Below are 22984 nucleotides of genomic sequence, written 5' to 3'. Positions count from 1 at the left end.
CAGGAACAAGGCAGCCCCTCGCCGGCTGGGGGAAGCCCTGGTCCATTCGTTATGCTCAGGCCAGCAGGGTGGTGGGGTTGAGGAATGGGGAGAGCCTTTTCCCAGGGGAGGGTAACCTGGGGTTTCTGGGGTGGGGGATTCCCCCCCCCCAGGGCTATTGCCTCGCTCAGGGGCACACCAAGGGCCGCCCTAATGCAGCAAAAGGGCTCCTCCACAGCTGCCACTCCACTGACCCAGCTCCACGTTCTCCTTAGACCAGGAGCCTTCAGTCCATCTCACTTGGGGATCTGCAGACTCCACATAGCGTGGAAATCGTGGCTTCTTTAATTTCCAGGTCTCATGGCCCCACAGATGCATCTCACATCACCTCACCCCGGTTACAGGATCTGCCTGTGCCAGCACACTCGCACAGGACCTCGTTGGATGTGTTTGGTCAAGACTGGCGTCTGCCTCTCCAGCCTTCCTCCAGCTCCAGAAAGCATGGGTCAGAGGTGGCTTCATTTGCTGTACTCAGGTCCAGCAAAAAGCCCACTTGCTTCTAAGCAAAACCAGGGCACAGGGGTGAGGGAGACAGTGCTGGCCCCGTGGGCATTTTGGCACACAGCGGAGGCAAGGTGAGCCTGATGGCATGATGTGAACAGCATGAAACCTTGGCTGTTCTCTGCTTCGGTGGGCAGCATTCCCTGCTCCCAGCCAGCCAAGACGTGTCACTGCTGGAGCGGGCTCTCCCGTGACTTTGAGCCTCTGATGCTGGAGAGGCGTCTCAAGGCACCTGCAGCCTTGGCTAACGAAGCAGAGACTCTCCCCCAGGAAACCCCAGCTCAACCCAATCTCTTCCCCCTCCGGGGGAGACCCAGATCACCACGCAAAAGGGCACCCCTGAGGGCGTTTTGGTTGGAGCCAGCTCGGTAGCGACATCCCGGAGCTGTGCCCAGACACTATCCTTTCCTAACAGCCAGAAGGACTGACTTCCTGCTCTTCTCCCCTGAAGAGCTGGCACCCCAAAGCCATCCGCTTTCCCCATCACATCTCATGCCAATAGCACTTCCCCACCTCAAATTTTGCTGTAACCTTTTTATATCTACGGCCTAGAGACGAATGCAGTGAATTTGGGGCTTTGATTACACACATTAAGAGTATTTTTCACTGTATTTCTTAGATTAGCATGTCGTAAAGTGCACGTAGACACACGTTTTGGAGTTGGGAAAAGCCTAAAGCATTTTTCAGCCACCAAGTGTGAGGCTGTGCTCGGATCTAACTTCATTTTTAAAAGAAAAGGATGCGGGAAACCCATGGGAGGTTCTCCAAAGCACTCTGGAGGAGCGTGTTCAGGTTCCATTTGCTACAGTTTGGCCTTCCCAAAGTGCCCCCCCTTCCCTCAGCGTTACAGAAGAAGTCTCACTTGTCCATTGTTGGAGCTTCTCTGTGTCCAAGAAGGGTCTAAAGACCCAAACCAGAACTGACCCACAGTATGTGAGAAGGTACTGAGCGTGTTTGTATTTGACTGCATTTGTATTTGACGCTGGCTTAGGGCAGGTGTTTCGGTATCCCCGCTACCAGCTCCGCAGGTCGCTTACACCCAGAGCAGGTCACAGCCCACCCAAGGAAGAGAAGACAACAGGTTTTGGAATGTAACAATTTATTGGGGTTAATTTTTTTTTTTTTAACTCCCCATTTCTGGCATTGATACAATATTCAAGAGCAGCAGAAAGAACAAAATGTACAAGAATACAAGAGTAATTAGCACAACCCCCACCCCCAAACCTGGAGCAAACCATTTTCTTGTGGGAAGCGCCAGGGGAAGGGGTGATTCAATCGCCCCTCCAGTGGCTACGCCTCCCACCCATCCGCTCTAGACAGAGTTTAGCCAGCTGGGAACTGGATTGAAAAAAAACAAAACAAAACTGAACAAACACTATATTTAAAATGAAAATTGCAAGACAAAAAAAAAAAAATATATAGATATACAATTCATCCGTGCACAATCCTTAAATGCATTTTTTTTTTTTCAAAATAAAAAAAATTACAAGATACATATTCAGGTTTATTTTAAATTAAAAAAAATTACCACCTTCACTCTGTATGCCAAGTGAGGGGAAATAAAGAGACAGATGGGTTGCACCAGAACCATCAGCACTCTAAGAGTTAGGTCTGACCTTCTCTAAGAGAAAGGATAAGGCTCTGATGCTGCCAAAACTCAAGCACAGGCAGAATCTGAAGCACCCAAGTACCACAGAGCTCAGTGGGGTAACTCGCCTGCTCTAAGTTCAGTATTTGCAGGAATCTGCAGGATTTGAGCCTAAGCTTGGCACTGGGGAAGGTGAAAGGAAGGAACAGATGAGGCAGGCCCCTGTCCTCCACCACCACCGGACAACTTTCTATCCAAAAAGAAAACAAACAGGGGAAAAAAATATCCCAAAACAGAGAGAGAGTCCTCTATTCTTAAGGAGCGTACAAGGCTTAATGGCAAGGGAGAGAAGAAGAGGAGGGGAGGACAGCATACCAAGTTGATTAGCTTGGGGGAGGCACGGGCACGACAGCTTTTTTCTAAAAAAAGTCACCACAATTAGGTTTTTTTTGTTGTTCTGTCTGAGAACTTGACCTAAGACTGCGTCCCCCTTTGCAGCCGTGTGGCTGGAAGCAGAAGGCTCCCTCCAGGACAGCTAAAGAGCGACCTACCTGCAGAAGAGCACCTACCTGCTGCTCTGCCCAGAAGGAAACCCTTGGCACCCCCGGAGAGCAGGGTGCAGCCAGGGGGCTGCTCAGGAGCATGTAAGGGCCCTGCTAGTCCTACGAGGCCCCAAAGCCCCACGAAGTGCTTTGATGCACCCAGCCGTGCTCCCGCGGTTTAGTGCAAGCTCTAAGTGCTCGGCTGAGCAAGGGACAAAGTCAAGAACCGGGGCCGTGCAATGGGAATTAACAATTCAGCTGCTTGTCCCGACCGTGCCCTTTCCTTCCCACCAGATATATTTTCTGAGCTGCTGCTGAAGCTGCCATCACCCTGACTGCATCTCGCTGCTCTTCTGTCACCTTACTTCTTCCCTACGCTGCAGCACCGTGCCCGCTTCCCTGCTCCGCTCAGCCTGGGAGCGCAGAGAGCACCCCCACTCCTCCACCCCCAGCGCCATCTCTGCCGGCACTCTTGGATGGGTGCCTGGAGGGAGAGGGCTCAAAGCACAGCACTCACCCAAGGTGGAGGGACTCTCACCCCAAGGACCGTGCTTTCGGATGGTCCTGGGGACATTTCATTTCCCACCACAGAGAAGCTGGAAGGGACAGAAGAGCTGCCAGAGGCAGCACGGGAAGGGCAAACTGACTACACCTCCCTTCATTCCTGGAAGGGGATATTTAAAGAAAGGGAGAGAGAAGAACTTGGGGCCCTGCGACATCCTTACAGGTGAGGCAGGTGGGACACAGGGCACCTCAGATGCACCACGCAGAACACATGCGAAGCTGCTGGTGCCAAGGCTGTTGACCCTGCACAGACAAGGGCACAAACCCCACTAGCCACATCAGTCTGACACAGGGCAACATCGAAAGGGGAGACAAGTAGAGGACGGAAGGGCAAAGGTGAGGACGGAGATAGACTCCAACGTCTCCTCCCATCTACACCCCCAAAAAGAAACCATACACATTGTGCTCTGGGGAGGGACCTAAAAAATAGAATTAAGGAAAAAAATAAAGCCACTTATTTGCTCAACCCCAAAGCATCGATGAAATGAAGATACTTGCTGGAGTTACCTAGGGAAGGAAGCACGGACAGGGAGAGGGGGATTTCTGAAGCAATACTCGGCACTCCTCCGGCTCTGTGCAAATGCCGCGGGAGTCAGGCTGCCAGCACCCTCAGCAGGATGGTCCCCTCTACCCACCACCCTCTTCGCATGAGGGAGACGGAGGCACAGGGCAGTGACACAGCTGGCAGAAAGGCCACGGCAAACCAAGAAGGAACAGAACACAGGAGGCACCGAACCCCCGGCGCCAAATCAACCCTCTACAGCACACCACCTTCAGAGCAGAGATCAGGAAGGCTGTGTGCGGGGTGGTGGGTGAGACGGGGCGGGGAATGAGGGGAGGGGAGAGGGTTTCTTTTATATTTATATATTTATATATAAAAAGTAAATAAGATCCCAGCTCTTGCACGATTATTGGGCGATTGAAAAATGCAGCAAAAGCAAGCAACATTGGAGTAAGAGGATGCGCCAGGCAAGGAGGAAAAGGTCTTGTCGGAAGGTGGGGAAGGAGGTGAGGGGAAAAATAAGCACTTAGCCAGACACGCACTCCAGGTTTGTTACACCTCCCTGGGAAGAAGGACGTGCTCCCGAGCAGCCCCACTAATGCCACGACCTGGGGCGGGCAGGAGCGTGGGGGACTCACAGGACACCATCCTTCAGCATGGCAACCTCTTTCTGCCAGGAGGTCCCCAGGAAGGTGATCATCTCCAAACGCTGGGAGCTGTCAAAACCTCCTCTACAAAGAGGGGCTGGGAAAGGGAGTGAAATCCCTAGGAAGACTCAGCTCAGAGACAGCTCCTACTTGGTAAAAAGCAGGACTGTGGTTGGGTTTTTTTTGTTTTGTTTATTTCATAAAATCTCCCTGGGAACTTCAGTAAGGGGAGACGCAGAGAAATGCTCCCTTTCTCTTTTGAAAACAGAAATCAAGCAGTGGCTCATCACAGCTGGGCCTGCTCGCCACACTCGATTTCTCTGTTTTCCATCCCAAAAGGAGCTTGCATCTCATTAGCTTCACGCCTCCCCAGTCCCACTCTGCTCAGCGAGGAGAAAAGAGAGCACGAGACAGGAGGCTGCCGCTCCAAGCTGAAGGCTGTGGGAAGCACTGACAGAGCTCGATGGGCAGAGAGAGAAGAAGTTCCCAAGAGCAGCCCAGGCTATGGGAGGCAGAGACATCCGTCACCTGCCACTGCAAAGCCAAGGGCACCAGAGAAGTCCAGACAAGAAAAGCTGTCCTAGCGTCCCCTGCCTGCCACCTTCTGTTCAGACACCAACATCTGGTGGCTCCCCTCTTCCCTACAGTCACTCCCATGCACCAGATGAACACCCAGCAGAGACATCTTGGATGGGGAAACCAGCACGCAAGAGCTGCCTCCTCACTTTGAAGAAATGTTTGGGCAACTCTTCCCGCCACGCCGCAGGAAGCCGGAGCAGAAGGCGGCAGCTCTACTCAAGCACAGTCCCGTCGGGGTGCTCCTCTCCCCTCCCCATCCCAGAACCTCCAGCATTTGCTGGCCTCAAGAAGAGGGTATGCCTCACTCAGCAACACCTTCAGAGCACACAAGGCAGCTCCCTCATCTGCCTCTGAAGATCCGACTACTGTCAGAGATGGGATGCTGGACTACATACAGATGGGACTCGGTTCTCTGTCCTGATGTGGTGAATCCTATATGGAAAAATGCCATTCCCCACCTGATGCTGGAAGAAGCTAAGAGACCCTGCGGAGGGGAGGTATATCTGCTTCCCGGGAGATAAGCCCACCATGTTTAATCCTGCTTGGATACGGGAGAGGGAAAAGAGAAGAGACAGTGACTTGGCAGGAAAGGTACATGCCAACCCCAAATCTTAGCAGCTTGCTGTGCATGCAAAGTAAGTCAACTGTTTCCATGTTGGTGGCCTGATCCATGTTCTGGCAGAACACGACCGGCCATTTCTGAGGGCTGCTCGGCCAGAAAACCACTTGGAGACTCCACCTTAGCTCACAGGAGAGGTATGGGAGGGAAGGGAACTCACTCCAACACTTGGGAGGCAAGGATGGGAAGGGTTTGTAGACAGGGTTCCTCCAACATGCAACTTGCCTTTTCAGCTCGGACATCGCTGCTTAGTCCCAGAATGCCTTTCCCTCCAGTTCAAGCAAGTCAAACACCATCCCAGACACACATGCTTCGATACTACAAAATACTCTTTTCTCTAAGGACCATCTAATACCACTACAGTTTGTGCAATCACTGCATTTTTTATTAATTTTTAAACTCTCTCTCTCTCTCGCTCTCTCCCTGTAGAAATTTTTTTTAAACTTTTCTTTTTTTATGCAAAACTAATCATTTCACTTTTTCCACTCCATCATAAAATCTCCTCTAAAAACACGACGACAAGAGAACAAACATGGCACAGACACAGAGAATATTTCCCTGTTTTTTGTTTTTTTTTTTTTCCCTAGGGGTTACGGGGAAGGGAAGGGGATACTTTCAAATAAACTCCTCCCTCAATCCCACGCCCTTTTTAAAGAGCATGGATAGATCTTCCTTCCCATCTCCATTAAGGAGTGAGGGCAAAAATCCAGAAGGAGTGTAACCCACATGAATACAAAGGTAGGTTAGTCAGCCTCAAGTGGCTTGTCCACCTGAGGGAACTTGAGGCTGCTGCTGTGTTCAAGTTAGCAGACTTCTAACTCAAAACAGCACGGAACCCTCATTTCAGATCCAGAGGTTCAGGGTTTGGTTCCCACCTGGTGACCCACCCAGGGAGAGATCTGTCACACAAGCAGTCGAGCTGTGTCTGCAAGCCGGATCATACTCCTTTCTTCCTCCACAAAGAGGATCTACTGCACGAGTTCCTCTGCCGCAACAAGTCCCCTCATCTCCTCACCACAGGAAGAAGGTCCTCACGGAGCATCCCTACAATGACCCACTGTTTTGCTCTTCACAGACAGTCCCCTTGCTTGTCACTCTGGAGAAAGGCAAAAACCCTTCAATTAAACAATTCCTGCCCCCAAATAACACCATACAAGAGACACTGGGGAAAAGAATTCTGCCAAGCGAACACACATCTTGGCCAAAACACATCAAGAGTTTCCTATTTAAGTTCCCTTTTATCTCCCACTTAAACGCTTCAATTTATTTTTTTTTCCAGAACCTCAATACCACGAAACAAAACACATCACCACATACACACCAAACAGTAACTTAACAACCTAAAGTGACTGGCCAGTTTGCATCCACCCCACAAATAAGCTCCTCTTATCTCGCAGCCACAGAATAGTTCTTGTTGAGAAGGGGGGGGGAAAAAAAAAAAAAAAAAAAAAAAAAAAAAAAGAGAGAAGAATCTCCTCGCTGTTTCCCTAAGAAAGAGCTTTTCCCTATGCCTACAAACTGCTCATCTTTGAAGTTGCAGTCAAATGGATAGGCTATGCTAAAATAAGGGATCCCCAGGTGTGCCAGACACAGGAAAGATGCAAAAAAAAAAAAAGACACGAAAAATACAGGCAGGTATTACTACTGACACACACACAAGTCCAACAAGTTATAGGAAGCCTTAGCTTGGTGAATGGATTGGGGCAGTCTCTTTCTCCCTGCCCCTAGTTTCAGCTGTGAATGCAACCGCATCCCCAAAGAGTCCACTAAGCTCTTTAACCAAGGAAAGAAAAAGAAAGAGGTGTGCAAAGGGTGGTGCTAACAGCACCTGGAATCCCCCTCGGACTGTCTGCACAGACACTGAGCCACAACTGGTGTGAATTCACTATGCCCCACGGCTTTGAATTCCACCTGCTGCGAGGCAAAGCTTGTGGGGAGGGCAGCAAGGATTTTATTACACCAACCCAGGCGCTGGAGGCGGGGAGAAGACAAGCTCTGGGCACAGAAGCCCTAATTAAGGTCAGAAGCTGGTCTATCCCTCTACCGCCCCGACAACGCCCCTTGGGCAGACAAATATTGCCTCTCTCCCAGAAACTGCCTTCTTTCTACCCTCAGACCACTGCAACCACAAAATCACTACTCCACGCAAGAGCACTCCTCGGAGCCGGCGGCTCCGGAGAATCCTCGTGTGGAAGCACCAGAGGGGCCAATTCCATTTGTGTTCACCCGCCCAGGGCAGGTTTGTAAGTAGGTGAGCCCCGGTGCGGGGAATTTTTTCCACCCTTTTCACCTCTGCAGCATGTTATGTAGAAGTGACGCCCCTCTGCCCCATCCCAAATACAGGGGACAGCGCTGAGAGGGTGAGGCTCTCCCATTGGTCAGCACCTCTTTTCCTTGCCTCTACAGGCTGAGCCCTGTGTGAGTAGGGGAGAAGGGAGAGCAAAGGAACAGCATCTCACCATGAAGCTTAGGACCCATACAGAAATGGAGCAAGCCAGAAATGGCAGGTGAAAGAGAGAGCTTATTTTGGATGTGAACAAGGGTGGTCAGGGAAAGAGGGAGCTGTGGGTAAAGAACAGCAAGCTGTGGCCTTGCTCGCTCCTACTTGCTTGGGGTGAAGAGAAGGAATTTCTGGATCAGCTCACAGGAGCTCTGGGGGAAGAGATCCAGCGCACACGCATATGATGTGAGAGAGACAGTTATTTCTTATTAGCACCTTTGGTTGACAGTTGTAAAGGCCATTTCAGATGCTGAAAAGACAGAGGGCAACCCTCTTCCAGGCCATCCACTACAGGGAAGGGAGAGCAGGAGAAACAGAAGGAAGCAGGAAGAGCAAATGACTCGCCTTAGCATCCATCCCTCCCTCCTTCCAAGGGAGCAGGGAAAGCAAAAAGGGTCAGGGGAAGCCTACGCGCAAGGTGGGAGACCAGCCTCACCCGGCTGGGGCAGCATCACATTGTTGGCGTATCTTCCCCCAAACTGAAGGATGGATGCATGGTCCACTCCCACTTCCACCACAGAAAGGCTGGGGAAGGGCATTTCATGCCCTCTCCCCCAAGCAAGTGCAAGTGATGAACACCAGGAGGAAGATCTGGGCCAGAAGCAGATTCCCTTTTCTTCCCTTCCCCCTGCAAAGCTGAGCAAGTTGGAAGATGCAGGAGAAGAGGGACCAGGTCACCTGAAAGAGCCCATACAACTGCCAAGGTAGCACCAATAGTCAAAGGAAAGGGGAAGCCAATATGGGGTGTATGCTGCATGGGGCACCCCCCACCACCCCAGCTTTGTCTCAAGCACCTTCCAGGCATGACGTTTCACCTGCCCCTCTCCCCCTCACTCTGGGGGCATCTGGATCAGCAACTGCCATCAGGACAGCAGAGTAAAGGGCAGATCCAGGCCGCAGGCCAAGAAGGGGAAGGATGGCAGGATCAGGGTCATGGCAAGGGGGAAACATAGGAATGGAAGAGACTGCATGCACATTGTGGGAGAAGGCTTGGGGGGCGTAGGTGAGGGCTCCAATCCTCTTACATCCTCCCCTCAAGGGTCTGGAGCTCCTCTTCAGTTTTTGTCAAAGATGGAAGGGGAAGGAGGAGGAAGAGCACCTTCCCCACCACCCCCACAGGCACACAGACACACGCTCACCCATCCCTCATCCCCAAAGGCTCCACCGCCCGTTGGACAACACCACATTCAAGGACAAACAACCACTCCCCAGCCCCACCACGACCCTCCCTGCCTCCTCCCAGCAGCAGCAACACCCAGGAACAGTGGGTGCCCCCGCTCCCCCCCACTGACACACTCCAGCCTCCAGGCAAGAGGGAGTGGGCAGGGGGAAAGGAGGAGGAAGGGTGGCAGTGAGGGCAGAGGGACAGCCAAGGGGAGAAGGAGAGAACTAAGGACAGCCATTCGCACCACGACTTCTCGCAGGTAGAGCTCCCCCCACGCCCCTGGAGCAGGGGGACCTGGCTGCTCACTTGCTGCCTCCTCCACCACCGCCCGCCGCCACCTTCTCAAAATCCTCCGCGTTGCAGAACTCCTTGATGGTGACGGTGAGGAGGTTGCTGGTGACATCCGTGACCACCACGTTGGAGCAAGGGGACATCTCGGGACGCCAGTCGCCGGCCTCCTGCTCCGGGTCAGAAGAGGAGAGGGACAAGGAGGGTGTCTGCCCCCCGCTGCACCCTCCTGGGGGAGAACGCTTGCTGGTGGCAGCCGACTCAGGTGGGATCGAGAGGTCGAGGACCTCCGACTCGCGCCAGTCGGGGATGGCTGGGCTGAGGGTCTCAGGGAGCAGCTTCGGAGGGGAATCATCTGGGTCGGAGGAGGAGTGGGGGGCGGGCGACGGGCAGCCGGAGGAGCTGGAGCTGGGGGCATCATAGGGGGTGGAGCCCATAATGAGCCCACAGGAGGCTGCCTGGGAGCCTTCGGCCTCCCCTTTGCCCTCCAGAGAGGGGGCAGGTGCAGCGGACGGCTTATTGTAGAGCGAAAAGGCGCCAAACTTCATGTGACGGATCTGGGTGCGGAGGACGCTCTCACTGAACTTTTTGCTCTTGCCGATGACACGGTTTCGGGACGGGATCTTGGGCCGAGCCAGGCCCCCGGTCCCGTTGGCTGGCTTCCCACCTTTGTCAATGACTTTGAGGTTGAGGATGATGCGGCTGCGCTTGGGCTCGCGGGGTTTCACCTTACGGTTGATGATGCGGACGGTCTCCGAGAAGGGCGAGACGGGAGGACGGATGCCAGCCCCGCCACCCACGCTCCCACCATTCTGGGGGTCTGGACGGGGCAGGGGGCGCCGGGACATGCGGTGGCATCGACGGATATCTTTCTTGAGCCGGTGCACTGCAGCGCTGGAGTGAAGCTTGGGAGAGGAGGTGCTGGAACCAGGCTTCACAGAAAAGTGTACATCCCCAATGTGGAGGGCCTCCGCTTGGGCCCGAGCCTGCGGTGGTGGGGAGAGAGAAAAAAAACAGGGTCAGAGAGGCAGGCTAGATGCAGCCAAATCTCAAATCGTGCATTGCTCACCTCAGGACAAGAATGCCGTGTCACATTTATACCCACATTAATGACAAGCACACATACACACCTATGGACTACTAAGAGCCACAGCACAGCCCCCATACAAGCATGGGGCACTTCTACAACCTTTTTGGGCAGCTAATTACTTCCTAGGCAGTGCCCCTGTTGACACGTGCTTCCCCCAGGAGGAAACTGCCACCCTCCAGCCATGTTTCAGGGTTATAGTTAATGGGTTCCAAGGCCCTCCTCAGTCATCATCAGCCAACGTGCACAACCCTCCACTGTCAGCCAAACAACCATCCTAGGCATTGGGGCTGTTAGTGTTGAGTTAGCATCCAAAATTACATACTAGTCCCAAGACAGGGGACTGTATCAGGTCCTCTAGGAAATGAGCACAAGACAAGGGGGAGAGGAAGAGTAACGCATCCAGTTTGCTCTTCCCGTCCCACAACCAGACTTATCTGCTCTGGTAGCATGGTAGAAGGGGGTCTTGAGGAACACAGATGGAAGCGGGTGAGGGTGGTCTGACAGAGCTGTCTTAGCTAAGCACAAGAAATGCAGAGATCTGAAGCTTAATTTTAACTACAGACCACAAGCAAGTTGTATATCCTTACTCTGCTGTGGGAGCAAGGTCCAGTGTTTAAAGCCAGAGACCAGGCCAGCTGGAACTCAAGTCAAGTTTAACTGCATCTCCAAAGAAGAGATTGCCTTGTCCTTTTGAACACCACACTTGTTTGAAATCTAGTAATGAAACAGAGCAGGAACAGCACTGGTTCAGCTGCTCGGTGCCAGCCCTCCCCGAGAGCCAGGGCAGGGGAATAAGACTTCTAAGCATTTCTGGTGCTTGGAGACAGTGCCAAAACCTGCCCTGGTTCACGCACCAGAGACAGGAACATTTTCTGGCAGCAGGAACAACAGTTTCATTGGTAAGTTGAGGCAGTATGACCTACAGACCCTGTGGGCATGGAAACCCTGAGTATATTCTTACATCACCCCTTGTCAGAGCACAGCTGCTTGCAGAGCTCAGCCTCCCACCTGCACCCTGCTCCTTGCCCAAACAAACCCCCTTCCTTATTGCCTCTCAGCAGTGGTCATAGGCTGAAGTCACCCACGCCTGGAGGGGACAGGCGAGCGCCCCTCTGATTGCCCATCTAGTGAGCAGCTTCCCCCATCTCGTGGGCACAACAAGAACTGCAGTGCTAGAAGACAACAGCTGCTTTTCCTCCCCAACTTTTCCATCCCATTGCCCCCTAGCACACGCCAAGATCGGGATGGCTTCTTGCCAGCTAAGAGCTTAAGCACTCCAACACCATCTCCTTTGTCACCCTGCAGGCTGTGCCTCCTAACAGAGAAACGGCTGGGGAAAAAAATGTGTGTGTAAAGGCAGGGATCTAACAGATCTAAGTGAGGGGCCCAGGCCAGCTCTTGCACAATAAGCTCAAAGCCCTGGCCCTACATCCCCAGAACTCTGCTGTCACCCAGTGCTCCTCTTCTCCCACCAAGATCCCCATGGGAACCACAGAAGATCCTGAACAAGCAGAGAAGGGAGACTGAAGACATTTTGTTCCTCCCTGGCTAATGCTGGATCATGCCCTGCAGTACTACTCATATCCTGGCTTTAAAAGGACTGCAAAGATGAGGCCTCCTTCCCCGGCTGTATGTGAAAATGCAGACTGAAGGCTCATCTGCACCGGGGACTATAGACTTTGTATTAGCCGACTGACAAAGAAACAGGGATGAGTAACACAACTGCCAAGGCAGGCACAGACACTTTCCACGTTAACCCTGGGCTATACAGGGCTGTTTCACCTAGCCACAGGGAAGCACCCCCAGCCCAAACCCCAACACGTCCTGCTGTAGCAGGAAGCATCCCAGTGTCCAGCTAGTTTCTCTTTGCTCAGCCTCACGCATTACTCCATGCCCCAAACTGTTCAGAAAATGAATAGTTAGACACAGTTCCTGTCCCAGGCATTCTACAGGCTGGAGCACAGCAGCAGCACCAGATGAACTCCCTGCACCACGCATCAACTCTCCCCCTCCCATCCCAATGAGCCACAACTTAGAAACCCCGCAGATCCCATCAGGAGGTCACAGGCACAGACAGATGCACGTCTAGGGCTGCGCTTGCTCCCTGTCTTCACAGGTCCCTCTGAAGCAGATGGCAGACACCAGGACAAGCTACAGTTTGCTTTCTGACATTACATACCAGCACAGCCTGGATTAACAATTTTATTCTTGCTTTCCCCCACCTACCCCATCACAGCCAGCCCTTCCAGCATTGCTGCTCTTGTGCTTTGAGAGTCTCTCCAATTTACCACTGCTCAGCAGAGAGCAAAGTGCAACACAATGCCCCATTCCAAAACGCAGGACAGGGAAGCCAGGCAGAGGGTACAGACAGATGCGCTGGTAAAAATCCTTGATCTACAGCTTCAGCAGATACACAAAGACATCCTTCAGGGCCTCTCCTGCTGCCAACACCGCATGTCTTCTAGATTAATTCCCTAGTCTGTAATCACACCTTGGAGTGAGGAATTCTGCTCCCTCTGTGTCCCTCTGCTCAGAGTTGACTCTAATTGCCACCTGCCCACAGCGCTGCCTTCTATCACCCACGTGAGAAAGAAGCAGGCCTCCCCCACATCTTCCCCGAGTCTAGAGGAAGCAGTCACAAACACTCACAGCTGCCTTATACACCCCAAAATTCTTCAGCAAAGCTTCCCATCAACCACGTTAAATGAAAAGCGGTAATACTGGGATGGTCACTGCCCAGCCACTTCCATAGTCCTGCTGAATTTACTTTCTCAGCCTGTGCACACTGATCAGCTCCTGTCCTGTTTTGACAGAGGCACCTGTCTCGGCTTTGTGCCTACACAGCAGCTAGCACAGAGCCCTGGTCCATGGCTAGGACTTCTCCAGTGTGCCAGAACCACTAGGTCTCCTTTACTTGCTATGCGTCTGCGTTTCCAGTTACTTCTGGGGCACTTCCTCAAGGCTGAAGCTGTTTCTAACTCATGTTTCAGCTCTCTGCATTTATTAAATTCCAGTTTCAGTAGTCTCCAGGTAGACTACATGCACCATCAACCTCTTTGGCTAGATTATTAAGAGAGAGGGTAAGCTGGGACACAACAGTCCCCTCCAGGTGCTACATTGCTGTCCCCAGTGACCAGCTTTAACATGAGTTCCAAAGAGCACTATGCAAGTATTCAGCTTACCTTGAGCTTTTTTTTTCCAGGTAAGGTTTCAAGAAAAACAGTATCAGATGCTTTATCTAAGACCAGCCCTCAGAGCCCTCTCACTTGCAAAGCTCAGTATTCTTACCACAGGATCAGGTTTATTCAGGCATCAACTATAGGAACTCAAGTCTCTTCCCTGCAGAGGACAGCACATTTTCTGGGCTCTCCTTCTCCTGCTTCCAACTTTACATTAAGTAACTTGCTACCTCTGGTTTGGAGAAGACTCAGCATTCAGTTTTATCTGCTGGAAATGCACTGCTCCCTGCTATGGATCTGTTACTCTATCACACTCACGAGCTGTATGAGCATGAGGTCTTTGAAAAACAAACTTGTTCAATCCTTTCAGCTGTGTCACCACAGCTGGTTACTTAACTGAGAAGGTTTTCCAAACGGAAACTACCTCTTTGGGTTCTGCAGTTTTCACCTGCAGGATTTGCTCACTGCTGAAGAGGTATTCAGCATGTATACAAAGTAATTCACCCTCTCCTTACAGCTCAGCCTACCTCAGGATGCAGCTTCTGGAGGCTTGCTGCAGTGCTCTGTCATGAGAGCAAGGCAATTGCTAGGATTGCTTCCCTTCCCCCCCTTCCCTTTATGGGATATGTATCACCTTTATTTAGCTTGTACAGCTCTCCCTCATCGCCCCTGGGAACTAGTATATCTCCCCTGTTCCCTACTATTTCTGAATAAACGTCCCTTGAGGCCCAGCAAGCATATTTGTTCATTCATTCCCTTAACGCGCTGAGGCACACAAGCACGTACATGGACACGTGCTTAGAAAAGTCTCTCTTACCTGATTTGTATCAAAACCTCTGCAATTTGGAAGAAAAAAAAAAAGACCTTGTAAGGCAACGGATTTCTAGTTAATTATTTCAAAATCAAGTCATTTCCAGTAGTGCTGCTGCACCATAGTAGCGCTACTCTCTCGGAAATTACTGGTTCTGCTTTGTCTTTTATTCTCCACCTGCATTCCCACAGTCCTTGCTGCAAACAGCATTCGCAAAGGCTCTTCTTTCCCCTTTTTGGCTGCCATTCTGCCTTTTTATCGCCCTCTTTCTTCTGCAGTCTTCCAAGTGACAAGGCAACAGCAAGCCAGTTCATAGCACAGTTCTCCCAAGCAACACTGCCATAAACTAAAGTTTCCCTACTGGATGGGGAACAAAATGCTACAAAGGGGAATGGTCTGTTTTCAAACCGCTCAGGGATAATTTACGAACAGGGAGGAGATCAAAAGAAACCCAACTCCAACTTTAGAGTTCAAGGAAGGGCAAAGCGACAGAACACCACGCTGCTCGGCCCCTTCTTCCCCCCGTCCCACTAAGGCTCTCCCTTACTCTGCTCTCGGTTACTTCTTTCTCCCCATTAACCTTCCCCAGTCTTTTCACCTTAGTACTTACAGCCACCCCAACTAGGAGTCTTTGCTAGCCACCCACTGAGCTTGCAGACCGGGCTCTGTCTCTTAACAGCACTTGCTAAACTTTATTAGATTAGTTGGCGAGTTTTGCATTCCACACAGTGGCGTGCCGAGGGAAAAGCAAAATAAAAAGAACAAACCGAGCAGGGGAAAAGACTAAGATCACTATAGCATGCACTATGTCTCTTTCTAACCCCGCGCCAGCTTCCATTCTGACCTGCAGCTGAAGGGCCTGTCCTCAAGGACGACTTCTGCCAGACACCTAAGTGGTAAGGTAAGAGCCTTGCGTACAGTGCTGCCCATTTCAGATCAAGGACTCTGCTTCCCATACAGTCAGCACAAAGCCTGCAGCATACCAGCAGCCTCCCAAGAATTACAACCTCCCGCCAAGCTTGATCTCGGCTGTGGGAAAGTTTGCCCCTAGTATGCAGAGGATAAAGACCCATTTCCTGCCCAAAACTTTGCAGTTGAAGTTTGCAGGGGTCACTTTCAACACCGGCCATCTTGATAGCGATATTACAAAGCCTGGACTGTGATTTCCCTTTGCAGTCTGATCGAAAGGGCAAGTGTTAGACAGCTCTCAGCAACAGGAGCCTGGCTTACAAAGGCAGCAGGTGGCCGAAGATGCAGCTTTTCAAAGCTTTTCCAAAGGCGTGGGCCACTAACCTGCTGGAATGCTTTCTGCAAATCCCCCTGGGTGCCTATCTACCGCTTTTGAGAACTAATCCCAGGATAAACCTAGCCCCAACTGCAAACTAAAACACCCACACGAGCCAGGAGACTGAGCAGCATAACAGGGCACTTATTTCAGTGCCTTACTGGAGACTCAGAAGCCTAAGTTTAAGCACTGATATAGATGAAAAATCCTAGCAAGCCACTGAGTCGCGGGCAGACTAGTCTACCAAAGCAGTCTTAGGCCAGACTCCTGCTTAAACATCATTGCATCCAGACCTAATCTGTTCAGTTAACAGATCAAAAAGAATATTGTTCTAACTGCCAACTCCAAAGACTCCCTCTGGGATGCAAGAATCAAATTTCTTCCCCTGCTTCCGAAGTTCTCACTGGCAAGAGATTCTGCAACTGAAAGAACCGAAAACATCGTTAGCTATGCACGAGGCAGAACCGAATCCCACTCCTCCCGCAGCAGCACCAGTGCTGCAGGGCTAGCAGAGGTCAAACCCACATCTTCAGCAGGTCAGGAGAATTGACCGAGAGATGCATACGACGCAAACTATCACACTGATCTCAGTTGTGTTTCTAGCCGCAGTTGCATTGTTAGTGGTTTGCCTGAACAGAGCTCAAACAAGCTCAGATAGGGCTAGCTGATAGGGTTACTTCATACCGCCTGGCCTGGCATGTTATTTTTAGGATAGGATCCGAAGTCACAGAAAAATGGCAAGTCAGAGCGCTAACAGTTTCACCAGCTCCGTTTCCTAGAGCTGCAAACCAAGCGTCAGTGGCAGCGCTCTGCCCTGCCAGCCTCTCCCACAACGTGGCACCAGCCTTCCGGAGAGCTCATCTCACTCCCTATGGCGATCCATCTTCTACAAAGTACCAAGCCAGCTCTGCAAACCTACAGGTTTTCAGTAGCGTTTGAGAAGCTGGCAGAAGGATGTGCCACAGAAACGTGTCAGGGACGTGATTCAAAGGATGATGTTGAATAATTCAGGTTCCAAGTTTAGGGGGGTTTTAAAGGGCAAGGGGAGAAGAGGAGGAATGAGTGGGTTTTATTTTTGAGTTTGGGGGTTGGTTTTGTTTTTTTAAAATGATTGAAAAATTGGCAGTGGATTTTGCCGTATCACATTCAGAATCAAAAAGAAAAGAAACTGATTACACACAGTAATGTTAAAAGCACAGCATAAACGCTTCTCCACCACTCTGAACAATGTCAGGTGTTACAAATACCAGTATTTTTTAATTCAAGCAGAGAACTATTTTAAGCTGGTGGTTTCCCTTTGAACGTTCCTCTGCATTGTTGGAAACCTAAACACAAGGGTTTCATTTAATGCATGACTGCCAGAAAGAGACAAACCAACTAGTCTAGTTTCCCTGAATAAAGAGTAAGAGGTGGTACGTATCAGTTATGTTTGCAGTTCTCAGTCTGCAGATACAGAAAACTGTTAGCAGAAAAACAGGCAACAAGGGAGAGGAACAGTTCCATCAGCAGGACTTTCCGAGGATTACCACAGTCCCCTGGGTTTTACTTGGAGCATCAGAATACGCCTGTTCCCGCATTTCTTTCATGTGCTTCATTATGTCCTCTTAAAGCAGAGGAGAGGTGACACCCTACCCCTCACTGCTCTTTCCAGTGCTCATACAGTTAAAGTGCTGCGCTGACTTGAGTAAAGCTCCTACCGCTGTCAGGCAAAGGAAAGTATTAACCTGTTTCACAGATGGGGAAACATGCACAAAGGCTAAATGACTTGCCCAAAGCCATAGGATGACTTAGTGATAGTGATGCCTTACCACAGAGTCCACCCTGGCTGTTCCAGGGCTTTATACCGGATCAAAACCAGGGAAGCTGTGAACTCACTCATCTGTCTTAATCGTACAAGTGTGTGTTGTGTTTCTACATTCATTTGAAGTCTGAGATTGAGACAGTTGGAGATGAAGCAGGGTAAGAGGGGAGCAAAACAAGGAGTTCTGTCTGTAGATTAATAAATCCGCAGAGCTCACATAGCAGTCATGCAGCTACCAGACTTCTTAATTAAAAAAAAGGAAAGTAAAAAAATTTGGGGGGGGTTGGGGGGGGCCTGCACTAGGGACTACCTTCCTCATTCATCACCGCAAGCTAGCGGAGATGCTACGACAATACCTTCTTGCAGACATGCTGGGTCTATCAGAGGGAACTGGAAACTTCAGCTGCTATCCTACGCAGAGGTGAAACACTCCTCCTCCTCCCCCCCATCCCCCCCCCCCCAAAAGCAAAACAAGCCTGCAGTTTACAGATCAAAACATGAACCCTTCATGAAACTCTCGTGGAGCACCTACATCCTGAAACGCAATTGGAGGAGCAAAAGTGGCCACAGGACTCCCGCCACAGCTGCCCGATTGCTCAGCATGCTGTTAAGTAGCAGGGCGCAGGCTGGATGGAATACACTGCTGAAGGAAGAGGGAGCGGGGCAGGCTAGCTCTCCACTGCGGCAGCAGAAGGCCGTAAAGAGGGAGAGGATATTGGAAAAGAGATTGCAGCCTCACCGTGCACATCCGCGTGTACCGACCGTCCTGCTGGGGCACCCGTCGCACGCACACATGCTCTCCCCTCACATGCTTCTGCGTCCCTGCCCCCCCCCCCCACCTTCCCGTCGGGTTGTCCCCACGTTCCCAGAGCCCGGCAGCAGGCACAAGTCACTTGAAAGTCCAGTCCTTCCAAGGACATGAACCGGTGAGGTTCGAGAGACGTTTGGCTAGGCCTAAGTTATCTAAATAAGAGTTACCTTCAGGAGAAAAGTTTTAGGCTTAGGTCCTCTCTTCTTGGGCCCGTACAGCTCACGCTCTCGTTCCCTTTAGGGAGTCAAATTTGTCAAGAAGTTAAAACTTTTCCCAAAGGGAGAAACAGAAGCATACAAGTTTTTTAAAAAAAAAAAAAAAAAAAAAAAAGAGGAAAAAAAGAAGGGAGCCCGGACGCCCTTTCCCGCTCGTCCACCCAAAGCCAAACCTGCTGCAGCCCCCCCAGCCCAGGGTGGGGGATGAGCACTCACTTCTGCTCGAAGGCGGCGATGAGGCGGGAGTCCAGGATGTTCTCCTCGGGTTCCCAGGTGCTGTACCTGCCGGGGGCGCGAGCAGCCGGGGGGGGGCAAGCGAAGGGGTTAGCGCCCAAACACCCCCACAGCCGTACACAGAGACACCCCCCCGCCCCATCCCGTCCCGTCCCCCCCACCCCCGCAGCCCCGGGGGCGGCCCCCGCAGGGCGGCGGGGGCGGGCGGCGGGCCCCCCCGGCGGGATGCACTCACTTGATGGCCCAGCCTTTCCATTTCACCAGGTACTCGATGCGCCCCTGCAACACACGGGGGAGAGGAAGGGGGGGGGTGTGAGGCGGGGGCCCGGCGGGCCGGCGAGCGGCGCGGCCGGGGCCTGGCGGCAGGGAGCGGGGGAGTCCCGCGGCCGCCCTCCCACCCCCGCTCCGGGCGGCCCCTCACCTTTCGGATGCGCCGCTTGATGATGGACTCGGCGGCGAAGACGCGCTCCCCCACTGCAGACAGCTCCATCTTGCTCCTCGGCGGCGGCGCCCACAGCCCATAATAATCCCGCCCGCCCGCCCGCGCCGCCCCGCCCCCTGCCCCCCGCCCCGCCCTCCTCGTGCCGTGACCCTCCTTCCCCCCGTGGTGGGGGGGGGGGCGGTTGCTAAGGGAAGGGGGGCGCGCGCAGGCGCTGGCCGTTAAAGGGGCCGCGCGGCGGGTGGTGTGAGGGCGGGGGCTCTGCCGTCGCCCCGTGTGAGGGGGGGGGACCCGCGCCCCCTGCCCCGGGGGATGGCGTTCGAGGCCAGGGGCCAGTGACGGGCGGTTCCCGGGGGAGCGGGAAGGGAAGTCCGCCCGGGGCAGACCCTCGGCACGGCAGCGGTGCTGCTGCGCCTCCGCCGCCTCAGCCCCCTTCCCGCCGGAACGGGTCCTCCTTTTACTTAAAACAATGGCGGCAGCGGGGGCCGCGCAGCCTCTTCTCCTCCTTCTGCACACGCAGATGCGCCGTCACCCCGCACCGTCACCCACCTCTAGCCAGCGGGGTGGCACCGGGGGTTAAGTGGGGAAGCAGGCAGTCTTAAAGTACCTACCAAGGCAAAAAACTAACAATAAAGGCGCTTAAATCCTTTTTCTTTTTTCCTTTTGGCTCGCGCTTTTATGTGCCCTCATTTTTGAGCCAATATAAGGTACTGCAAGGTAAATGGGCCAAGCATGCTACATAAACCTTTAAAAAAAAATAGAAAAATGTTAAGTCACTTAGAGGAATTCCCTGCCCAGAGCGTTACTGCAAAATCCTATTTAATTTGCAGTGTGCTTTACACTCTCTTGCAGGTGCTAAAAAGATAGAAAGAAAAAACCTCAGTCACAAATCATTCACTGATTCAAAATGGAAGCTCACGGCCCTGCAGCTGTCTTCATGTGGAGCTCACGGTCCTCCATTACCTGGAGATACCACCTGGCCCACAGCAGAACAGCACAGCCTTCTGCTTTAGCTCTGTTTTTAGGGTGAGGAGGGGGTGCATTTTGGAATGATATCCTCTGGAAGAAGGGGGAGCTGTGATGAGGGCCATAAGTAACGGCCAACTTGTTTTTTTGCTGCTTTCTCAACCCACCACGACGTCACCAGCTACTCGCTTTTCAGCCAGCCTGACAGGGAGCACTCACAGCCCCCGTGGCCCCTTCTCCATTTGCATTCACCTCCCCTTTCCACCTCTGGCTCAGAAGTTCCACCCAGAAGGAGGATATTCTGGAAGTAGCTATATTTATCAGTACCAGCAGGGTTGGATTTCCTAAAATCAAGGTGGGCAGGTAGGAGAACTAGCCATTTCATCACTGCCTGCAATTCAGGCAAGATCTGTTACAGCGTTTCGCTCTTTTTCACCTTAGCAGCTGAAATGTTGCAGCCACCACAAGCTCTCTGACCAGAGGAAAAGTGATTAAAGAGAGGACGCGTTCCCCACCGCCTTGTCCTCATTCGAAGGGGGGTGGATGGAGAGGTTGCTGAATGCTGACAGAGACGAGACGGCAAACGGATAGTCACGTGGACCCTGGTTCAGGAGATGCGAACAATTCAGAGAACAAGGTGTTTCTGTGGTCAGGGACTGAATCACAGTGTACTTCAGCACTGATAATTCTGCATTTAGGTCATATCACTTGCTTCGAGAATAGGCTGTAAGAGGCCCTTTCTCAGGTATTGACCATCACAGACCAACCGAGAACAAAACTCCAGACAGATCACTCAAGACTCTCACCTAGAATGGGACAAGTCCTTCTGGACTGCCCCATTTCTCTAGACACCACTTTTTTTTAAACTCAATTCTTTATACGCTTGAAGGTGACTTCAAAAGAACAAGTCGATCACACCCGTTGCGTTTTGCTTTTCACTTTTTTAACTGCTTTTAACTTTGCACATTAAGTGTTCATTAACACCATCCACATTTAAATTGGCATATTTGTTACTGTTCACTTTGTTTAAACAACTGCTTTTACACTTGTGGCTGAGCGTCAAATAGTTGAACTTCCAACCATCAATATCATCCACCCTAAAAAGCTGCACTCCTAAATCAAATGGGGGAGAAGTCCTTACACAGCTACACAAACACACATGCAGCAGCTGTGACTGTCTTGTCCCCAAACAGACGTATGGGTCACGAGCATCACACCTCACCTCAGGGCAGCAGCACAGGGCACTCCCGATCCATAGACCAGAAGGGGCAGCAGCATTTGAGAGCGCTCCATGTGCTCTTTCCAGTTATTTTCTCCTTCCACCTGTCAGCAGGACCACCTTTCCAGCCACAGCGACTGCTCAAATCGCTGTGAGCAGCCGTTGTACGGGTATTGCCCAACCCCAGGCTCTTTCATCTAACTTTTACTCTCACAGAGCAAAATAGCAGCAGAATATCCAGCTGTTCAGAGCATTGTTGGGTATTTCCTTTGTTTCATTCACATTTCCAGTAAAACACTTAAAAAAAAAAAAAACAAACCCACAACCAACCTGGGAAGATGGCTCTCCCGGAACAGCTATTGTTCACTACGGGCACTGAAATAAAGTATTTTTTTGGCACCTCGCTGCCCTCAAAACCCTGGTGCCATAGGCTACACCGTAGCACTTCTTGCTAGCACCAAGAAGCCAGTGCAGGGAAGCAACAAGCTTTGGGGGAGCAACGAGACTTTTCTCACCAGAATCACTGGCAAGCGGGTGTACGAGCATAGAGGGAGAGCAGCAGGTGCAAGAACATTTTTGTTTATCTTTCAAATGGCACTAGATAACGGGAAACTCACCTGCTCAAAGCTGGTAGCTGCCTCCAGGCTCATTTTTTGTGGACCCGTGACCTGGCAGGAGTAACAGCGCTTATCTCCGTTAGAACAACTCCAAGGGTTGATCAGCCAACTCCACTGCTGTTTGCTCCAGGGAGGTTGCTGTCAGGAGCGGCAGATTTCTGTAAAGAAATGGTCATTCCCTCGCCTACACCGGGAGCTGGTGCAGCTGCACACAGCCCAGCCCCTCAAGCAAACGCTCCATCGGTTTTTAAGCAAACCCTTGGCGCTGTGGTATCCATGTCAAAATGTGGTGAGATTTCCCAGCTGCAACTCTGAAACACACGAGAGCAAAGACAGACCCCGCGGAGCTGACCATGTACCTCCTCGTGCAGCAGTTATGGGTGGCTCAGTGTGGCCCAAGCAACGGCCAGAACAACCACCCCTCCAGCCCGCTAACTTTTTGATGTAGCGGAGAGAGAGGAGAAGGCCCGTGGGGGTTCACACAGTGCCTACACCACTGGGGTACTACGATATCCTTGGAGCCTGCCCATGAGTTCCCAAAGCAGGCCCAGCCACCCCGGTTTCTAGCATCCTTGCTTCAAAAGCAGTTGCTTGGTGAGCAAAACGCTGGGAAGAGAAGGACCAAGAGCAGGGAAGGCGAGTGGCGCTGAACAGAGAGGAGGTGACTGCCAGTTTCCTGGCAGCACTTGCCATGCACACTGCGTTTCACTCCATGCTTCTCAACAGAGAGTGCCGAGCTGCTCAAACCGTGCGGTTTCCCCTTTCGGGGGTTTCCCCTCTCGG

The 22984-nt window shown here is 51.9% G+C and overlaps 1 protein-coding gene across 2 annotated transcripts; it reads right to left on the bottom strand.

The window, feature by feature from the left end:
* Positions 1–1622: 1622 nt before the first annotated feature.
* CBX6 (chromobox 6) lies at positions 1623–19464 on the bottom strand. 2 transcript variants are annotated; one of them, XM_076337607.1, is made up of 5 exons: positions 19382–19464; positions 19196–19239; positions 18943–19008; positions 18679–18745; positions 1623–10520 (listed from the first exon to the last, which is right to left on the bottom strand). In XM_076337607.1, the coding sequence occupies exons 1-5, from the start codon at positions 19448–19450 to the stop codon at positions 9549–9551; spliced, it is 1218 nt and encodes a 405-aa protein (XP_076193722.1). In that variant the 5' UTR covers positions 19451–19464; the 3' UTR covers positions 1623–9548. The 2 variants fall into 2 exon arrangements, with proteins under 2 accessions (XP_076193722.1, XP_076193728.1); XM_076337613.1 differs by having other exon boundaries at positions 1623–10466.
* Between the last annotated feature and the right edge of the window lie 3520 nt (positions 19465–22984).

Source organism: Aptenodytes patagonicus, chromosome 1 (genome assembly GCF_965638725.1).
Source record: "Aptenodytes patagonicus chromosome 1, bAptPat1.pri.cur, whole genome shotgun sequence".
Classification (NCBI taxonomy): Eukaryota; Metazoa; Chordata; class Aves; order Sphenisciformes; family Spheniscidae; genus Aptenodytes; species Aptenodytes patagonicus.
The sequence above is the reverse complement of the archived record's forward strand: the minus strand, read 5'-3'. Positions and strand labels throughout refer to the sequence as shown.